This window comes from Cynara cardunculus (genome assembly GCF_001531365.2).
Source record: "Cynara cardunculus var. scolymus isolate 2C chromosome LG 17, CcrdV1, whole genome shotgun sequence".
Lineage (NCBI taxonomy): Eukaryota > Viridiplantae > Streptophyta > Magnoliopsida > Asterales > Asteraceae > Cynara > Cynara cardunculus.
Window position 1 is genome coordinate 1392749 of NC_037544.1, and position 19747 is coordinate 1412495.

Below are 19747 nucleotides of genomic sequence, written 5' to 3' on the forward strand. Positions count from 1 at the left end.
CAACTTAATGAGTTTAATATGACTCATAACTTATCTGGTAAGTTATACATGATTGTTTGAAAGTGGTTTACTGATATAGAAAATGACTTATTCAATGAGCTTTCTAGGAGAGCTTTATGTAGAAAGCCAAAAAAATCCCAAACATTGTTTCGTGTCAAACAAAAACTTTCACAATCTATACAGAAAAATTAATCTAACATTTATCCTATATAATATGTAACAACTCGTCCCACATGGATAGAATGTGAGAATTGTTAACTCCTTATAAATCTCAAGTAGTGGACTACAAATAAATTCTGGCATGGTTTTAAGTTGGATTTGAAGTTATTGGTCAGTCTGTTGCTTTGCTTTGGGGGTGTTACAGATGGTATCAGACTCGTCAGGAGTTTAAGTGGGGGAATATGTAACAACTCGTCCTACGTAGATACAAGAAATCCCGATGTATATATACCCATTTATTTTTTGTAATCACGTTCATGTATAAAGATTTATATAAACCCACCATACAAAGTACTATAACTCAAGATGAACATTGAAACAGCTGAAAATCTTATCTGGTAAGAGCAATAAGAAAGATGAAGAGTCTTATCTGGTAAGTATGGTTGACGACTCTTACTCGGATAAGCACTTATCGGATAAACTGTTGCATATGATACATTTTTGATATACTAAAAGTTTTGGATTACTAATTTCGCAAAATTATAGACAAATACGGGTGTTATATGGTATCTTAACGAAACCTTCATATATAACGGTGTTCGATTGGTGACACTTTTGTGTCGGAGGAGAATATAGAAGATGAATGAGTTAAGTCGTTACGTCATGGAAGATCAAATTGGTGATGGTGAGTTTCGCTAATGTATTTGTGGAGAGGGAGTGAAATTCGTGAAACGGAGGTTTAAAGTAAGAAATGTAAGAAGGGATTTGCACATTGATTAGCTTTTATCTCAAACCCACCCATGAATACATTTGATATGAGGATTGATCAAGTGCATCTCATCCTAATGTGCATCCAAGGGTGGAGATCGTTCTTTTATTATTCACCCAAACTCTCATTCTCACCGAAACATAACCATATATACATATACACACACACACACACATATATATATATATATATATATATATATGTATACACAAAGATATGGTTTTATTTATACAACCAATACAACTCATCTTACCCATAATTAATTATCAACATGACGTGGAAAATACTCTCACACGTACAAATTCAAATAAAATCGGTTACGAAGCGGCTCTTAACCCCAACAACTTTGAAAAGCCCGAGTTTGTCAATCAACCACTTTCTCACCAATTTCCCTCCATCATCGTCTCCACATAGATTCTTTCTGAATTACTGCAACAATCGCCATTTTGATCTCCCATGGCGGTCCCATTTCACTCCCCACCCTCTCCACCCCTACCTGACCCAAAACCTCCGACTCCTGCCGCCGCAGAATCACCCACCAAGCGGAAGAACACCACTGCTGCAGCTTCTCCGGCAAACAAACGCCCTAACAGTGGTCCACCCTCCACCACCAACACCGCTGACAATAATATAATTAATGATATAATCTTCAAAATGGAGAATATGTTGGAGTTGAATGCAATTTTTTAGAGATTTTAAACTTTGGTTCTCTATTTTGAAGAAAGCTTTGAATAATCTGGTGCGGCAAAAATTTCTAAAATCAACAATTTAGAGAATCAGTTGAATATGATTTTAATGAAATTTCTACCAAAACCCTTGTAGCCATTGAGGTTCACCTGCGACGAGTACTCCAGATCATTCATAATTGCGTGGGGGACAAGTTCATTTTAAGAACCAAAAACATCCGTTAGGAACTAACTGTTGCCCCTTGGACCCTGCAAGGGGGCGCAACCCCTTTGACCCCCACCTTTTGGTCATTTCGGGATCAATCTAGTCTTATACAAATGTGCACTCTACACCTCCTAACTTACATAAAAAAAACTAAGTAAATGTCTCATTTAGCTTTCGTAAATTTATGAGTAAAAATATATATATTTCTTAAATAGTATTTCAAGGTTAAAAGTTGGATAAGTTTATATTCATCTCAAGAATAAACGTTGTTATTTTAAATTATCTGCAATCATTTCTTATCTGATAAACATTTACCACGTAAAAAGCATTATCTCTCACCTACAAAATAAAATTAGTGGTTCTTGTTATATCTCTTAGGGTGTGTCTGGTCTCCAGACGAGAAGATATGACAGAATATGATAGAACAAAACAATTGTTTAGCGTTTGGTAAGACATGATTAGTAAAATGACCAATTTACCTCTAAAGAATTGTTTATATTTTTATAACAAAATATATCATTAGAAAGTTATTGTCTATACAGTTAAAGAATAGATAAAATGTAAAGAGGAAGTTGTATTTGACATTTTAAAAGAGAATTAAGTTTATTTGACGGTATATAAAACATTGGTTCGTTCCACTCTGTTTCTGTTTGATCAATATAAAACATTGTCAATATGGTTAAGTTTGTAATTGAAAATTTTGCAGAATAGAATAAAAAGAGAATCGATCATTGTTCTCCATCCGCCGTCTGTGGTGGCCGGAAATAGGTGTTGAAATTGATCGGAAAAGGATAGCTTCAGAAGGACCTCCGGCCACCGTTTGATCATGTTCTCTCTGAATCGGATAAATAATTATGAATAAGCTGCTACAATTAAAATGATATAAAAATGAAAATATATTTTTTATTAATCAGGAATATTTTTTTAAAACAATGTGAATTACACTTTTGGTCGTTGTAGTTTGTCCGAATACTGATTCGTCCCTCCTAACGATTGCTAACCGATGATGTTAACTCCGAAGACCTTGATTGTTATCAAATTGAAATATATAGTTTGTTTTAGGAATCAGATCCACAAGGACAACCAGCGTAATTCACTCTATTTTCTTGTATACAATTGAACTAATGTATACTCGCTCTTGGATTTTCTGTGAGCTTTGATCCCGAACCTTTGCTGGTGATTTTCATCGTTACTGAATTATCTCAGCAAAAAATTGGAGTTTCTATGACGTGTTTATAGCATTAACTAGGGATGCTCCAAAATCCGACCAACCTGATCAACCTAACCCAACATAACGCGAAATAATTCAACCCAAAGTAACCTGCTGTCTAATCGAGTTGTAAAATTTTCAACCCATATGTATTAGGTTACTATTATTTGAATCCAACTCAACCCAGTAAACTCAATATTCTTTTATTTTTTAGATTTATATGATTGTTGAGTTTCTATTAATATATAGTTTTATTAATTACACTATCACGTACCCTTTTATATACACACATTTTCAACTATTCTCCATCTCTATAAAACTCACTCATACATATGTTGAGTTAATGTGAACACATATACGTAAATTGAGAAAGTTAATTGAATATAATATACATAAGATTTAAGAAGTGTGGATTAGTTGTATTAAAAAATAGTTAATGATGAAAAATAAATTATAAGTAGAGAAATAACATATTCAAAATTAGAAAAATATATATGTTTTTCACCTAAACTCTCGTTCTCACCGGAACCCATATATATATATATATATATATATATATATTTGTGTGTGTGTATAATATGAGAACGTTTCATTTGCAATTCATCCAATTCGAACAAACCATATAAACCAATCTTAATCGTCCATCTAATTAATGGATCATGATAAATTTTCATAAATATCTTTATTGTTTCCTTATATATAGTTTGTAAATAAAACGTCCACTATATAATACATACGTGTATATATATATATATATATATATAAACCAATCTTAATCGTCCATCTAATTATTGGATCATGATAAATTTTCATAAATATCTTTATTGTTTCATTATATATAGTTTGTAAATAAAACGTCCACTATATAATACATACGTGTGTGTGTATATATATATATATATATATATATATATATAAATCAATCTTAATCGTCCATCTAATTAATGGATCATGGTAAATTTTCAGAAATATCTTTATTGTTTCCTTATATATAGTTTGTAAATAAAACGTCCACTATATAATACATACACGTATATATATATATATATATATATAAAGATGTGTTTTCATTTGTACAATCAATACAACTGATTAGACGAAGGTTGTATTAGTTATATATATATATCGGTTGTATTTGTCACACATTCAAATTCAAATAAAATCGGTTACGAAGTGCCCCTTAACCCCAACAACTTTCAAAAGCCCGAGTTTGTCATTCATACTTCAATCAACCACTTTCTCAACCATTTCCCTCCATCATCTTCTCCACACACATTCTCTCTGCAACAATCCCCAATTTGATCTCCCATGGCGGACCCATTTCACTCCCCACCTGACCCAAAACCTCCCACTCCTGCCGCCGCAGAATCACCCAACAAGCGGAAGGACACCACCGCCGCTGCTTCTCCGACAAACAAACGCCCTAACAGAGGTTCACCCTCCACCACCAACACCGCTGACATTGAAGATGCCGCCACCAGCAAAGGGAAGGWGATCGTAGAAAATGTCGAGCTTGACGACATTGATGTGTTGGAGGGAATTCTTGAATTTCGCTCCGCGAATGGTGTATTCCCGTTTGAAAATCCGACCGCCATGAAAACCTTCATCATGCCATGGCTGATTATGTCTATCGGAAACGAAGCTGGATGGAGAATGAAACTGGAACACGTGAGGACGAAGTTTACGAAAGAGAGTGTTCCGATGGAGGATGGAGAACGCAAGGAATTCGAAATATGGAAGCAGATTTGGGCGATTGAGGAAGGTGGTGATGAACATGATCCAAGCGTGGGTTCGTAATGATTTCTTGAATTCTTCGGTAGAAGGCGAAGGTATGGTTTAGTTTTGTAAATGAAGTTTCTACAGAATTGAATAAGAAGAGAATCGATCTTTGTTGTGGATAACAAAACCCTACTCAATAATCTTTCATTTGAACTGGAATTCTCCATCCGCCGTCTGTGGTGGCCGGAGATAGGTGTTGACATTGATCGGGGAAGGCGGAGTGGCTAGGTTCAGAAGGACCTCCGGCCACCGTCTCATCATCTTTCTTTGAATTTTGGAACCCATAATATAAATTTTAATTAAAAGCATGAATTATTTTAATAATATAATTAATAATATAATCTTCAAAATAAAGAATCTGTTAGAGCTGAATCCAATTTTTTCAGAGATTTTGAACTTTGGTTCTCCATTTTGAAGAAAGTTTTGAATAATCTGTTGTAACAAGAATTTCTAAAATCAACAATTTAGAGAATCAGTTGAATATGATTTTAATGAAATTTCTACCAAAACTGAAAACCCTTGTAGTCATTGAAGTTCACGTGCGACGCCTACTCCATATCATTTGTAATTGTCTGTATTGTAGAGGAGGTTTTATACTTTGCAAACCTCGTTATTCGTACAAACCGTACAAACCTCAATCAATCAATCATAATTTTTTATTTTGTTCATTTCTATTGTGGGGGGTGTTAATCATGAATTTATCATTTTCATTATATTAATTTTAGAGAAATACATGAAACGGTTTTATTAACAATTTCATAAGTATAATATGAAACAATTTCATCATCATATATGAAACAAATTTATCAAAAAAGTATTATATGAAACAATTTCATGAAAAAAAATTCATAAGATTAAACAATGAGATAGACGGATGAGAATGGTTTGCATGATTTGCACAAATATGGATGTTCTGCATTTGATCGCTTCTCTAAGTCTATATTCATCTCAATAATAAACGTTATCGTAAATCTTTAAAATGTTCAACCAGGTCCGAATATTTAGATCAATCGATAATTAGAAAATGAAAATCAACTTTTGCAATCATTTGAAATTTTAGTATATTAAATCTTACCGGATAAACGCTTATCAGCAAATGTTATCACTCTTGTTTATCTTCTCGGATAACATTTTCTGTCGTCAAAATAAATTATCTGTAATCATCTTTTACCTGATAAACACTTACCAGATAAAAGCATTCTCTCTCACCTACAAAATAAAATTATTGGCTCTTGTTTGGTAAGACATGACCAATTTACCTCTAAAGAGTTGTTTATATCTTGATTAATCTATGTAATTTATTAAATTATAATGAAATAAATATTTTTTATAACAAAATATATCATTAGAAAATTTTCTTCGATACAATTAAAGAATAGATAAAATGTAAAGAGAAAGCCGTATTTGATATTTTAGAAGAGAATTAAGTTTATTTGACGGTGTATTGGTAAAACATTGGTTCGTTCCACTTTGTTTCCGTACGTCTGTTCCACTATGTTTTTGTTTGTTCGATATAAAAGTAATGTTAAACGCGGAATAGTGATCTATGTTCGGTGTACTAAAATACACCCTTACCGTGTAAGATTCTCGATCATTGTGATCATCCTACGATAAAATAAGTGACACCCATTAAATACTTGATAAACGAACTATGAATATTTTTAATCCGTTTTTTGATTATTTTGACATTAAACAATTAAAATATTTTATTTTTATCACAAATTCAAATTTTCATCTTGACCATCGTAACAACTTACTAAGGGGCCGTTTATTAAACACTTACTTGGTAAATACTAACCGGATAAATTTCTTCATTGGATGAACATGAGAATGGTCAAGAATTTTACCGGTTAAGAGCGAGGAAAATGATGGAGAGTCTTACCCGGTAAATGAGGATGCCGACTCTTACCCGGGTAAGCGCTTACCCACTAAATTGTTGCATTCGATATGTTTTAATATACTAAAATCTTACGCATCAAAATAAATCACAGTGTTGACTCCTATTAATAAGCGATTAACGGATAAGCAATTAGGTAAATAAATACTAACCATCACTCATAATTCAACCAATCATCATCTTCCCGACAGATACTTTCTAAAATAACTGAAAACAGTCGCTGATCGCCGGTTTGATCTCCCATGGCGGACCCACTTCACTCCCCGCCCTCTACACCCCCACCTGACCCAAAAGGCAAAACCTTCCACTCCCGCCGCCGGAAAATCACCCAACAAGCGGAAGATCACCACCGCCGCTGGTTCTCCGGCTAACAAACGCCATAACATAGATACACCCTCCACTACCACCACAGCTGACGTTGAAGATACTGCCACCAGCAAACGAAAGGAGATCGGACAAGATGTTGATGTTGAAGACATTGAAGTGTTGGAGGGTCTTCTTAATTATCACTCCAGAAAAAGTGTATTCCCGTTTGAAAATCCGGCCGCCATGAAGTTCACAAAAGCGAGTGATCCGATTGAAGATTTGGGGGAATGATGGAGGTGATGATCGTGACCAGAGTGGGGGTTCGTAACGATTTCTGGAAATCCAACATGAATTCTTTCACCTTTATTGAACAGCGAGAATAGGAGTTAAATGTGAAAAATATAAGAAGCGTAACAAAGAATTTGTACGTTTGATCACTTTTAATCCAAAACAAACCCATAATTATGCTTTAGATGGGATTTGTTCCGGCATATTTCATTAGTGTTTCTTTTCAATTATGATTGATTCAAACGTGGAGATTTTCTTATTATACAAATTACTGATTTGATCATGAGAGACCGTTTTTAAGATAAAGATCTTGATGATTTTAAACGTTTATCTTTATCTTTTAAGTGACATATACTAATTGTTGGCATTATGTGTGAAAGGTTTTCGGGCCGAAGGAGAATGTAGAAGATGACTGAGTTAACTCGTTACACCATGAGAGATCAAATTGACGATGGTGAGTTTCACTAAATTACATGTGGAGAGGGAGCGAAATTGGTGAAACGGAGCTTGATTGAATTCTAATTTCCATTTATATAAAACTTGACCACATTTTGTAATAAAAAGAATTTTTGATTTTTGATTTTTCCAAATGACAACAATATTTGGAAACAATATCAAAACTAAGGGTGTTTTCTACGGTTTAGAGTCAAAACTACAAATTAACCCACATAACTTTTCTATAAATTATTAAAGGGTCTTTGGCCCGACAGTATACGAGTTTTTTGTTCTATAAAGTCAAATGTTCAAACTTCACCAAAGATGAGGAGAGTGTGTACGTTTATTTATTCTATTTTCTACAAACCCACAAACAGATATGGTGTGATGTGGTTTAAACCAAGATTTTGTAATTCAAACCCACAAGCTGAATTGCATAATAATAAACATTATTTTGACCTAAACAATCATATATATATATATATATATATATATATATTGTTTCATATTATTATTTTCATTTAAGGCTACATTTAATGTATTGATGAACATATATTTGTTTTACAATATGTTCATTTCACTTATATGCGGTTCACAATAAGAAACTTTGTACATGTAACTTTTATTAAAAAGATTCAGGTTACAAAACAAATATGTGTAAAACAAACACAAAGAAATATATGCTAACCAAAATTCTAGAGTTTAGTCTTAGATGAAAAAAATTGTATATTATAACAGATATCACAGTGTATATATATATTTGTCATTCAAGGTTGGGTTCACGTGAAATTAAGTTGTTTATGTAAGATCTATGAGACCACTTATTTACACTTGAAACTTCACAAAATATTGTGAAAGTAAAAAAAATTCTGAATCTTCACAAAAGAAAAACCACATTCACTGTGTTTTGCTGTGAAATTTTAAGTATAAAAGAAATTTTTAAGTATAAAAGAAATGGTTTAATGAGAAAAGGTTGGTATCGATTTTGTCACATTCAAATATAATAGGTTAAGAAGTGCCTCTTAATCATAAAACAAACATTCAAGAGCTGAATCAGTCGGTCATAATTCAATCAACGCTTTCTCAACAATTTCCCTCCATCATCTTCCCCACAGATTCTTTCTGAACAGTCGCTAATCGCCAATTTGATCTCCCATGGCGGACCCACTTCACTCCCCACCTGACCCAAAACCTCCCACTCCCGCCGCCGGAAAATCATCCACCAAGCGGAAGAACGCCGCCGCCGCCGCCGCCTGTCTGGCAAACAAACGCCCAAACAGAGATCCACCCTCCACCACCACCACCACTGCTGACGTTGAACATGCCACCACCAGCAAACGGAAAGAGATTGGACAAGATGTTGATCTTGACGACATTGAAGTGTTGGAGAGTATTCTTGATTATCACTCCAAGAAAGGTGTATTCCCGTTTGACAATCCGACCGCCATGAAAAACTTCCTCTACCCATGGCTAATTTTCCATATCGGAAACAAAGACGTATGGAAAACGAAACTCGAACAGGTGAAGACGAAGTTTACGAAAGAGAGTGATCCGATCGAGGATGGTGATCGGAAGGAATTCGAATTGTGGATGAAGATTTGGGGGAATGAAGGTGGTGATGATCATGATCCAAGTGTGGGTTTCTAATGATTTCTTCCATCTTTTTTAGATTCTTTGGTAGAACACGAAAATATGCTTAGTTTTGAAAATGAAATTTTGAAGAATAGAATAAAAAAAAGAATTGATCTTTGACTATAGGGCATTTTGTCTAGCGGTATCGTAATCATTGGCTTCCTAAAAGATTAGGGGTTTAATTTTCACTAAACGTGAGGAGGGTGTGTGAATTTATTTGTTGCATTTACCGTATATAAATATTATATATACTTCAAAAGAAAAAAAGAATCGATTATATGAAGTCTAGAATTGATTTTTTATGAACGTTTTAATTGGGTTGGGGTTGGTTATCTTCGTAACAAGTTACGGACGTATTATGTGATTTCATGTAAATTACAGGGACCAGAAATGTAATTTACTCAAAGAATTTATCTTAAATAATATTTTATTTTAAATATAATAAAGAATAAAATGGTAAAGACAAAAAGGGATTTTATAATCAGTGATGATATCTGCCGTCCGTTATAAAAGATTGAAATCAACGGCTCGTATTCTCGATCCGCGTCATCTGTTCTTATTGGTTTCTTTTCACCACCACACGATCCTATAAAAGTACCAAAAACAGTCGCAGACTGAAACAAACCCCACAGAGATCTCCTGTTTCATTTCATTTACAAATCGGAAGTCGGAACAATGGCGGGAAGAGGAAAATCCATCGGTTCTGCTGCCGTAACCAAGAAGTCAACATCGCGAAGCAGCAAGGCGGGACTCCAGTTTCCCGTCGGTCGAATCGCTCGTTTCCTCAGATCTGGAAAGTACTCTGAACGGATCGGAGGCGGTGCGCCGGTGTATCTGGCTGCCGTGATGGAGTACCTTGCGGCGGAGGTATTGGAGTTAGCTGGAAATGCTGCCAGAGACAACAAGAAGACTCGAGTTGTGCCGCGTCATATACAATTGGCCGTGAGGAACGATGAAGAACTGAGCAGATTGCTTGGAGCAGTGACGATTGCTAATGGCGGAGTGATGCCTAATATTCATGCTCATCTGCTTCCTAAGAAATCTCCTGTTGCTTCTTCTAAAGGTGATGATTAGGGTTTTGAATTCAAGCCCTAAAAGGGATTATAGTTGTGGATTTGTCTGTTAGATTGTAATTGGCATCGATTGTGAATGGAAGATTTTGCGACATTTGAACTTTTGCGATTTGCTGATTCTAATTAATGTGTTCTTATTATGCGCTAATTTAGGCCACAAAATGATGTCGTTTTATTGGGTGTTTTGTAGTTGTCGTTGTGTTGACTAGTAAAATATTATATACACGTACATAGTATACATTTACGGTAAAATTCAACATTATCATTTATTTATGATATATTATTTTAATTTAGCATCACATGTAATAATTTACCTGATAAATGCTAACTGTGGTAAAAGTTGTTGGTTTCATTTACGGAGTAACACTCTTGGTTATTGTCTTCGTTCTTACATGGTAAGAGGTGAAAACTCGATCTTAATCCTGATTCAAGTCTCATTTTATTATCTATTTTCAAGATTGTTTGTTTTCCTCTTAATAATTTCATTAAGAGACAACTTCTAAGTGAATTTTGAATTTTATAAAAACAATTTTTAAAAACCTTTATCAAATGTTAATTTATAATATAACATAAATATAAATTTTCCTCTCTTAAATATTTAATAAATGTTATTTAATGAAGGTGACAACGAAATACTACGAATGGTCGAATTCGTTGCAAAAAGTCGGTCTTTTCGAACGAGGTCGCGATTCTATAAAGTGTAAATTACGTTTCAAGTTCCTGTTGTTTATCAACATTTTCATCTTTTGTCCCTATAGTTTGAAAATTGAAGTTTTTGTCTTTATAATTAGTAAATTTTTACTATTTTCGTCCCTGAACTCTCTTGTTTTTAAGTTTGAAGAACTAAAATAACAATAAATTGTAAACCACGAAAACAACAATAAAATTTAAATCATAATAACAATGATAACGATAAATTACAAACCATAAGGTTGAAAATCATAATTTTCAACAAACAAAAAGGACTAAAAAGGTAATTTACTCTCAAAATTATTACGTACGTCATAGGCTAAATAGATGTAAATAAAGACGCAATTTCATGGCAAACAGTGGTAGATGATGACGACATCAATGGCGGAAGAAGAAGTTACCGATTTTTGGTTTTTAATGGTTGTACTCTGTGCATTGATCACTTGTACCACCGCAGCAGATACCATCTCTGCAAACCAAACCATTAGAAATGAGGAAGCCATTATTTCAGCTCAACAAACCTTCGAGCTTGGTTTCTTTAACCCCGAAAATTCTACAAAATGGTACGTTGGTATCTGGTACAAGAGAATACCTCCCACTTCCAGAACCCAAACGGTTATGTGGGTGGCCAACCGGAACTCACCACTCTCCGATAACTCCGGCGAGCTGTCTCTTACTATCCACGGAATCCTGGTGCTCCGTAACACCACCGGCAACGTCATCTGGTCCTCGTCTAATTCGTCACTTCCGTCAATGAGAAAACCAGTGGCTCAGCTTTTAGATACCGGTAACTTTGTCATCCGGGAGGAAAATGGTAACCCGGAGAATTCTATTTGGCAAAGTTTTGATATTCCAACGGATACGTTTGTTGCCAGAATGAAGCTCGGAAAAGATTTGGTTACAGGGCTCGAAAGGTACTTGACGTCATGGAAGAGTGAAAATGATCCTTCTCCTGGGGACTATACTCTATGGATTGATACTAAAGGGTACCCGCAGATGATCGTCCGGTATGGCTCCAAAATAATTTTCCGGGCAGGTCCATGGAACGGACTTAGGTTCAGCGGTTTGCCTGAAATGAGGCCAAATCCGGTTTACAAATTTGGGTTTGTTCTTAATCAAAGAGAAATGTATTACCATTTTGATGATGTTAATAGTTCGGAAGTGTCAAGGTTAGTCATGCATCCTACTGGTAGGTTAGAAAGGATGATATGGAAGGAGAGCAGGCAAGAATGGTTAGGGTATTCGACTCCATCCACCGAAAACTGTAACAGCTATGGGCTTTGTGGCTCATTCGGGAGCTGTAATATCACCAACTTAGCCGCCTTGTGGGTGTTTGGAAGGGTTCGAGCCGACATCACCGGACCAGTGGAATGCGGCGGTTTGGTCTCAAGGGTGTCAGCGTTCGACTCCTTTGGATTGTGGACCGCGGGAGAGTTTTAGGAAGTATTCGAACCTAAAGTTGCCGGACACACAGGAGTCATGGTTTAACCAAAGCATGAATCTTGACAACTGCGAGATGGTTTGCAAGAAGAACTGCATTTGTACTGCTTATACTACTCAGAATATAACAGGAACCGGAAGTGGTTGCTTGCTTTGGTTCGGTAACCTGATCGATATCCAAACACTTCCAGTAAACGGACAGGATCTTTATATAAGAATGCCAGCATCGGAATTAGGTAAATCGTTAGCTAAATGACTTCCGACAAGTGTTTTTTAAATCCATCGCGTTTCGACAGGTTTCTATACATTCTTGTGCTGAACCAAGGCACATCTCTGAGTCATTTGGTTTGTTCTCACTAAGAATTTGATTTTATCTGCTTAATAGGCAATACTGCCATTGCAGCAAATGGTAAAAGCTCGAGTGTAAAAAAAACGAGTAGCGATTATCGTCCCTATAATATCGGTATTATTGGTTATACTACTTTCTGTGTGCCTATTTTATCGAATTAAGAAGTGGAAGGCGAAGCAAGAAGGTAGTTCTATTTTTGGTCTTGTTTCGATCTTTGAATTTGATTTGGGAAGCAGATTATATAGTTCGGTTGTCGTTGACATTTGCTCTTTCTCAGGGACAGTAGAGGGAGATTATGGAGATAATCCCCTGGCAACGAGAACTCGAAGGATGATGTAGAACTACCACTGATCGACTTCTCTACACTACGTAAAACTACCAACAATTTTTCAGACAACAATAAGCTCGGCGAAGGTGGTTTTGGACCCGTTTACAAGGTAGCAAATGAGTGGATGACTTGACAGTTTGCTAGAATGACTAGCTAATTTTGGAGTCACACATGGACTAGACACAAACCGTCATAGGAAATTTTCAACAACCCACAGGGATGAAAACTGTAGTTTACTCTAATATTTATATATGGCAAAAGTAACTTACGGTTGTCGCCTTTGGTGAGATTGAACCCTTGACGGCTGGACCTCCAAAGAGGTCGTGCTCTACCGACAATCCAAATACTGCTGAGCCAATGACCCTCTGGTCATGTACTGACGTGCCCTAATACTTGAGAGGCGTTTGCTAGGGGACTTGTTTATCTTCATCAAGATTCAAGACTCAGGATCATCCATCGAGATCTCAAAGTCAGCAACATTTTGCTTGACCACGATATGATCCCGAAGATATCAGATTTTGGGTTGGCCAGAAGCTTTGGAGGAAATCAGATAGAGGCAAACACAGTGGTTGGAAGTGACTTGGAACATAGTGAGATTCATTGTACCTATCACTTGACCAATTTACTTGTGTTTATTTAGTAAAGTTTCTTGAATTAAACAACAAATTTGCTGCAATGGCCATATGGCACCAGAGTATGCAGTAGAAGGCATCTTTTCAATAAAATCAGATGTATTTAGCTTCGGTGTCCTAATGCTGGAGATTGTGGGCGGAAAGAAAAACATAGGATTTGTCCACAAAGAACACAGCCACAACCTTCTCGGACATGTTAGTTTTGTTTCAATTAAGTTGCCTATCTTCATGCACTCTTATGCTTAGGCTATGTTAGGCAAACTAGTTCATAAGCTAGTTGTTGGCTGATAAGCTCTTTGAAAAACCAAAAGTGTAGCTTTTCAAAAGGGTAGCTCTTATGGCTAACCAAAAGGGGGATTTTCAATAAGCTAGCTTATGGCGTCTTACTGGTTTATCTTTCTTTCTTTCTGGATAGGCATGGGACTCCATACAGAAGGCAGATCCATGGAAATGGTTGCAGCATCTGTAGATGAATCAATCTGTTCGTCAGAAGTGATACGGTCGTTGTGTGTTCAACCACGTCCAGAAGATAGGCCAACCATGTATTCTGTGATTCTAATGTTTGAGAGCGATTATGAACTGCCCCCACCTAAGTTTCCGGATTTTTTTTACAAAAACACTACAACAGATACCCCTACATACGGAACAAATTCAAACAACGAACTCACCGTTACAATATGCTAGATAGTAAATTTTATATCTGTAAACCCAAATAGGAACCTAATGTTAGATACATAGTATTTGCATAAAAATATGTCAGTTGATTTGTAACAATTTAACTATGTTTTAGATTGAATTCGAATAAACATACAAAAACAATTGAGAGTATCAAATCAATGATCAAAGTTCAGAATCATGAAAGGTAAAAGTAACAAGCAATAAGTCCATATACACATGCATATCAAGCTCATGTAAGGACTTCAAATTCGAACTTCTACGATTTTCAAATTCCCATCAACTTAGGGCACAGAACGATTCCATTTTATGGCAAGCTTGATTGCTGGTACTGTGTTGATCGCTACAAGTAATTTTGTCAGGCCGCTTACCAGTAAGAGTCGACGCTATAACTTATTTATTGGGTAAAACTCGTGACCCACACTTATCCGGTAAAACTCTCCACCCTTACCATTGCACTTACCGGGTAAGTCTCTTGGCTCTTGCTATGTTTATCAAGTAAGGTAAATGACTCCAGTAAGCATTTAGTAAACGGCTCTTAGTGATGATTGAGATGCTTACTCACTCAGACTCAGCAGTTGTGTCATTATCATCGTCAGCAACCCTTTGTTGTTCAGAGCCTCTCTAATGCAAGCTTTTTATAAGAAAAAGGGATGTGGTTTGTAAAAACTACCAATGTGGAGAGTTCTTATAAGCTCATAACATATGCATATCAAACTCAAGTAAAGACTTCAAACTGACCCACGACAACATAAACAAACAGGGATTCAAATGCATCAACGGCTATGAACAAACATAAAAACTAACATCAAACACCATAACCCAACATATCATTAAAAGGGATCATTAAATGGAATTAGGCAGAAACATCTAATGGATTAAACTTTCATAACAAAGCAAGATAACCAAAATGGGGTTCAAATACATCACTAACAATGAACAGGTAACATATAAACCAATGTCAACCCTAATTAACCCAGCTTACCAACAAAGAGGATTATTGCAAACTGCCTCCTAAAGCTGAAGTCTTGCCTGCAAATCTTCAAAATCCAAAACAAATAAAGAAAAAACATCTATATCAAGAAGGATAAAGATTCATAAATGAATGTACAGGCATTGCAACGGATAAGAATCCAGTAAACACATATGAACGAGAAGAATATAAGAAATGTAGTAATAGAACTGATATTCATTATGAAGAAGCTTAGAATGTCGCACTAAAATGACAGATATACACATTAGTTGATTGGAAGTTTGGAACCCTATCTCTAATACAACTCCTACAAACACAAATTGAACCAAAAAAGACCGTAATTTGAAACCCTAACAGACACAAACAGAATGTAGTTCAATACGATTCGCAATCCCCGTCCATCTCGTATCCCTAATCTTCGTCAGCGGACGGCTTTGAAGAACCACCAACCTTCTTCGGGAGCAAAAGGTTGTGAATGTTGGGCATAACACCACCATTAGCAATGGTGACGTCGCCAAGAAGCTTGCTCAATTCTTCATCATTCCTCACCGCTAATTGGATATGTCTCGGAACGATTCTAGTTTTCTTGTTGTCCCTTGCTGCGTTGCCAGCCAATTCAAGGACCTGATAAAAATCAATTCCACGATTATAATTTCAACAAAAAAAAAAAAACGAAACCCTAAAAAATTACATCACGATTGAATCAAAAAAAAAAACATCTCAAACAAAACAGATCAAGAAAATTACCTCAGCGGCGAGGTATTCAAGGACGGCAGCGAGATAGACAGGAGCTCCGGCACCCACACGCTCGGCATACTTACCGGCTTTAAGAAAACGAGCGATACGACCAACGGGAAATTGAAGGCCGGCTTTGCTGCTTCTTGAAGTAGCCTTCTTTGCCGCTCCAGATCCTAGGGTTTTCCCTCGTCCGGCCATTGTTTAGAGAGATTTGGCGACGGAAAATTGTAGATTTACTCAGGTTGAAGATGGAAACACCGATCGGAATGCTACTTTATCATGGGAGGAAAAGGGCTCCGTTTGTTTATATAGTGGGTAGATTGTTATGATTCCGACCAATAAGATTGAAGCACACGGATCTTGATTAATAGCCATAGATTGAATTAGATCTGGCGGTCCTACCGGAATTATCCATTGGATTCACTTCTTAACCGTCTGACGCTCTCGGGTTACAAATGGGCCGGCCCAATCGGAGCAAATATATCTTTTCCATACTTGAGTGAATTACAAATATCGTCCCTTGTTATATGAAAATTACACATCAAGTCCCTTTAATTTATTTTTTTCAGGGATCGGTATTTATAGTTTCACTTTTGTTATGGATTAGATCTCTTACCCTAACCATTTCTGAAATTTTCTTTAAACTCAGAGATATTTTAGTCGAGTTACCTGTTGTTATTAAAAACGTTTTACTGCACCCACGGTGCTCCTTTGTGTCCTTTCCCTCCTGCCAACTTGAAAGCCGAGACCAAGAATTCTTGCTGATCTCCCTCGTTTTTGGCCTTCGCCCATTTTCGGCCCCTTCCCTCTTGTCTAACAAGCCCCTTTTCCCTCCCCTGTTTATTCCCCCTCACCCTTCTCTAGTCAAACGTCATTCTATCCCAAAAATTAGAATGTGAATAATTCATTTAAAACAAAATTCTCGCCAAGTTATTCATTCACTGTGAATCTTGATTCTTCATCCCTCTCATCTTACAACGGAAACCAACACCAAAACTCCAACGTCGGTCTCCTTGCTCGGGAAAACAAGAACTTTTCTTTTGGGTCTCTACTGCAACTGGCACATCTTGAATGTGATGGCATCGTGCGCCAACATCTCATCAATTTTTTGACAACCATATGAACTTCATAACAGTGATGGTGCGGGAGGAGGCTGGAAGAGACCTCAACAATTGGTTGAAAATCCTTTGGTAATGAATGGCCCTGCTTCACTAAAATTCCTTCCATGAGAAAGTTTATATGGGCTGAGCAGTACAGGATAAAGATGACAAGGTAACAAATCTATGAAAGGTTTACTGTGGATGGGGACTCGGAATCTTGGAGGCGAGGTTCACGGGATATGGGAGTAGTAACGGATCCAAAAGAATTATCTGTCTGGGTTTAATATAAAATAAAATAATAATTAACTTAAATCAAACAACATTTACATTACAAACGATAGTCAAGTGGGGGAGCAACGGGTGTTGGGGGCTTTTTCTATATGTTGGGGCACATTTGTAACTTTGGTATTAAAAAAAAAAACTTGGTACTCTTTTTTAAACGTGCAACTCATGGATTTGTTGGGGGGCATTTGCCCCCAACCCATATACCTTTTCAATCTGCCCCTGGATGGAATCTTTACAATATAGAAGGTCAAACAACAATATGAAGTCAGCAATAGATTTTTTTGTTCGATAAGCTTTTATAATCGTTTAAAGTGAAACGAACGTTTAAATACAAAGTTATAAATATGTGACATTTAATGCAGATTTGAGAGTTAAATGACCCAATAATTGTTTAAAGTGAAACGAGAATTTAAAATACACACATTGTTTTTTTTATTAACTTGGATATTCAGCCCGTTATGCGAGCTGACTAATCTCAGGGCGACCACCTGCTTTGCATATAGCCCAGAGTCACCGCATTTGAATCTCCGTGGCCACAAGAGAATTTTTATTTCTCCTTGAATTTGACATGCGACCTCCTGATATTTTTGACATTTGGAGTCAAACTCAAACCAATCAGGCACCACCCTTGTGGTTCATACGTCGTTTTTTTTTGGCCAAGACAGGAGGTGTATGCACGATTTCGATAACTTAATAATTAGCGGTATACACATAAAACCATTTTACAGGAAATGCATGCATACTTATAACATAACCCTGTATCGTGTATGTCCACGAGACCGAGATACCCGTAACTGATCCAAACACCAAAGAATACATAGTATTCCACAATGCAAACGAGTTTAAATAAAAAAAGACATATATTTCATCTTAAAGTGTTTTTCTTTTTACAGAATAATAATACTTTTACACACGTAACATATTTTCAGCTATAAAACGACACTGCTTTATACATTTGTTAGATTCGAAAAATGCGTCGTGCTTTTTCATTGTTGGGAACCTGGAACCAGTACCTTCTTGGCATCTAGTTGACGACGAGTTCAATTACCATGTTCAGTGCTTAGAAATTAAAGTTTTTCCGACGCAAAAAAATACGATAATTTAGATTTTCACTGACAAAACATGAATAGATAATATTGTATTAGACAAAGTTTATTATCTGTTTCTTAGAGTCTGTTTGTTACCAACTTAATGAGGCTAACAAGACTTATAGTTTATCCGATCAGTTATACATAGATGTTTGGTAGTAGCTTAATAATATCAAAGTAACTTATTCAATAAGCTTCTTGGGGGAGTTTTATGTAGAAAGTCAAGTTGATTCCAAACATGTCTCCGCCAATTAAAAAACACGTCACTTCCATCTATAAAAAAAAAATTCTCCCAAATAAAAATCTTCCCAACATATACAAATAAATTAATGGGTAAATTGCATGAAAAAGTAACGTATTTTCAAAACTTCCGTCTTGGTATCTAAAATGTAAAATTTTTTAAACATTTAAGTATCCAGATAACCAGTTGAAGCATTAACCGGTTAAATTAAGATATCCATGTCAGCAAATAATACTGAGTTAGATACCACATCACTAGCCACATCAGCATGGTAACTGGTTAATACTTCAACACGGTTACCCGGATACTTAAATGTTTAAAACTTTACATCTTAGATACCAAAATAAAAGTTTTGAAAGTATATTACCCAAAATAAAGAATCAAGTTAAAGTACGTTATTTTTTCATACAATTTGCTCTAAATTAATCCACACATACAACTTTATTCATATAGAATTTAATAGAAAAACAACCAAACAACTCTTTAGATTTTAGTATCATTCACTCCGAATCCTTATCGTATTTTAACAGTTGATTTTGTTAGTTTATGTTTTCTTAAATTAACCAGATTTTGATTATTCATCTGTTCTTGATTTCTATCAGTATCAATATATATTATTTTAGCATTTATTTATAATTACAAATATATAATTTATAACAATAAAAACATAAATGGCTAAAGAAATCAATGCTTGGATTATTAAATGAAGAAATTGCGTATGGGATTAAATCACAGGAACAAATCGAATCAATGTTAAATTTAGAATTCT

At 35.7% G+C, this 19747-nt stretch overlaps 3 protein-coding genes and 1 pseudogene across 3 annotated transcripts; 3 read left to right on the top strand and 1 right to left on the bottom strand.

The window, feature by feature from the left end:
* The first annotated feature begins 8889 nt into the window (after nucleotides 1–8889).
* LOC112500418 (probable transcription factor At1g61730) lies at nucleotides 8890–9381 on the top strand. The gene has a single exon (XM_025103915.1). The coding sequence runs from the start codon at nucleotides 8890–8892 to the stop codon at nucleotides 9379–9381; it is 492 nt and encodes a 163-aa protein (XP_024959683.1).
* Nucleotides 9382–10001: 620 nt separating this feature from the next.
* On the top strand, nucleotides 10002–10608 carry LOC112500959 (probable histone H2A.3). The gene has a single exon (XM_025104582.1). It carries the CDS (start codon nucleotides 10042–10044, stop codon nucleotides 10438–10440), a length of 399 nt encoding a protein of 132 aa, XP_024960350.1. The 5' UTR covers nucleotides 10002–10041; the 3' UTR covers nucleotides 10441–10608.
* Nucleotides 10609–11412: 804 nt separating this feature from the next.
* LOC112500957 lies at nucleotides 11413–13430 on the top strand (annotated as a pseudogene).
* Nucleotides 13431–15722: 2292 nt separating this feature from the next.
* LOC112500958 (histone H2A.6-like) lies at nucleotides 15723–16545 on the bottom strand. Its single transcript, XM_025104581.1, has 2 exons — nucleotides 16274–16545; nucleotides 15723–16150 (listed from the first exon to the last, which is right to left on the bottom strand). Exons 1-2 carry the CDS (start codon nucleotides 16460–16462, stop codon nucleotides 15938–15940), a joined length of 402 nt encoding a protein of 133 aa, XP_024960349.1. The 5' UTR covers nucleotides 16463–16545; the 3' UTR covers nucleotides 15723–15937.
* Between the last annotated feature and the right edge of the window lie 3202 nt (nucleotides 16546–19747).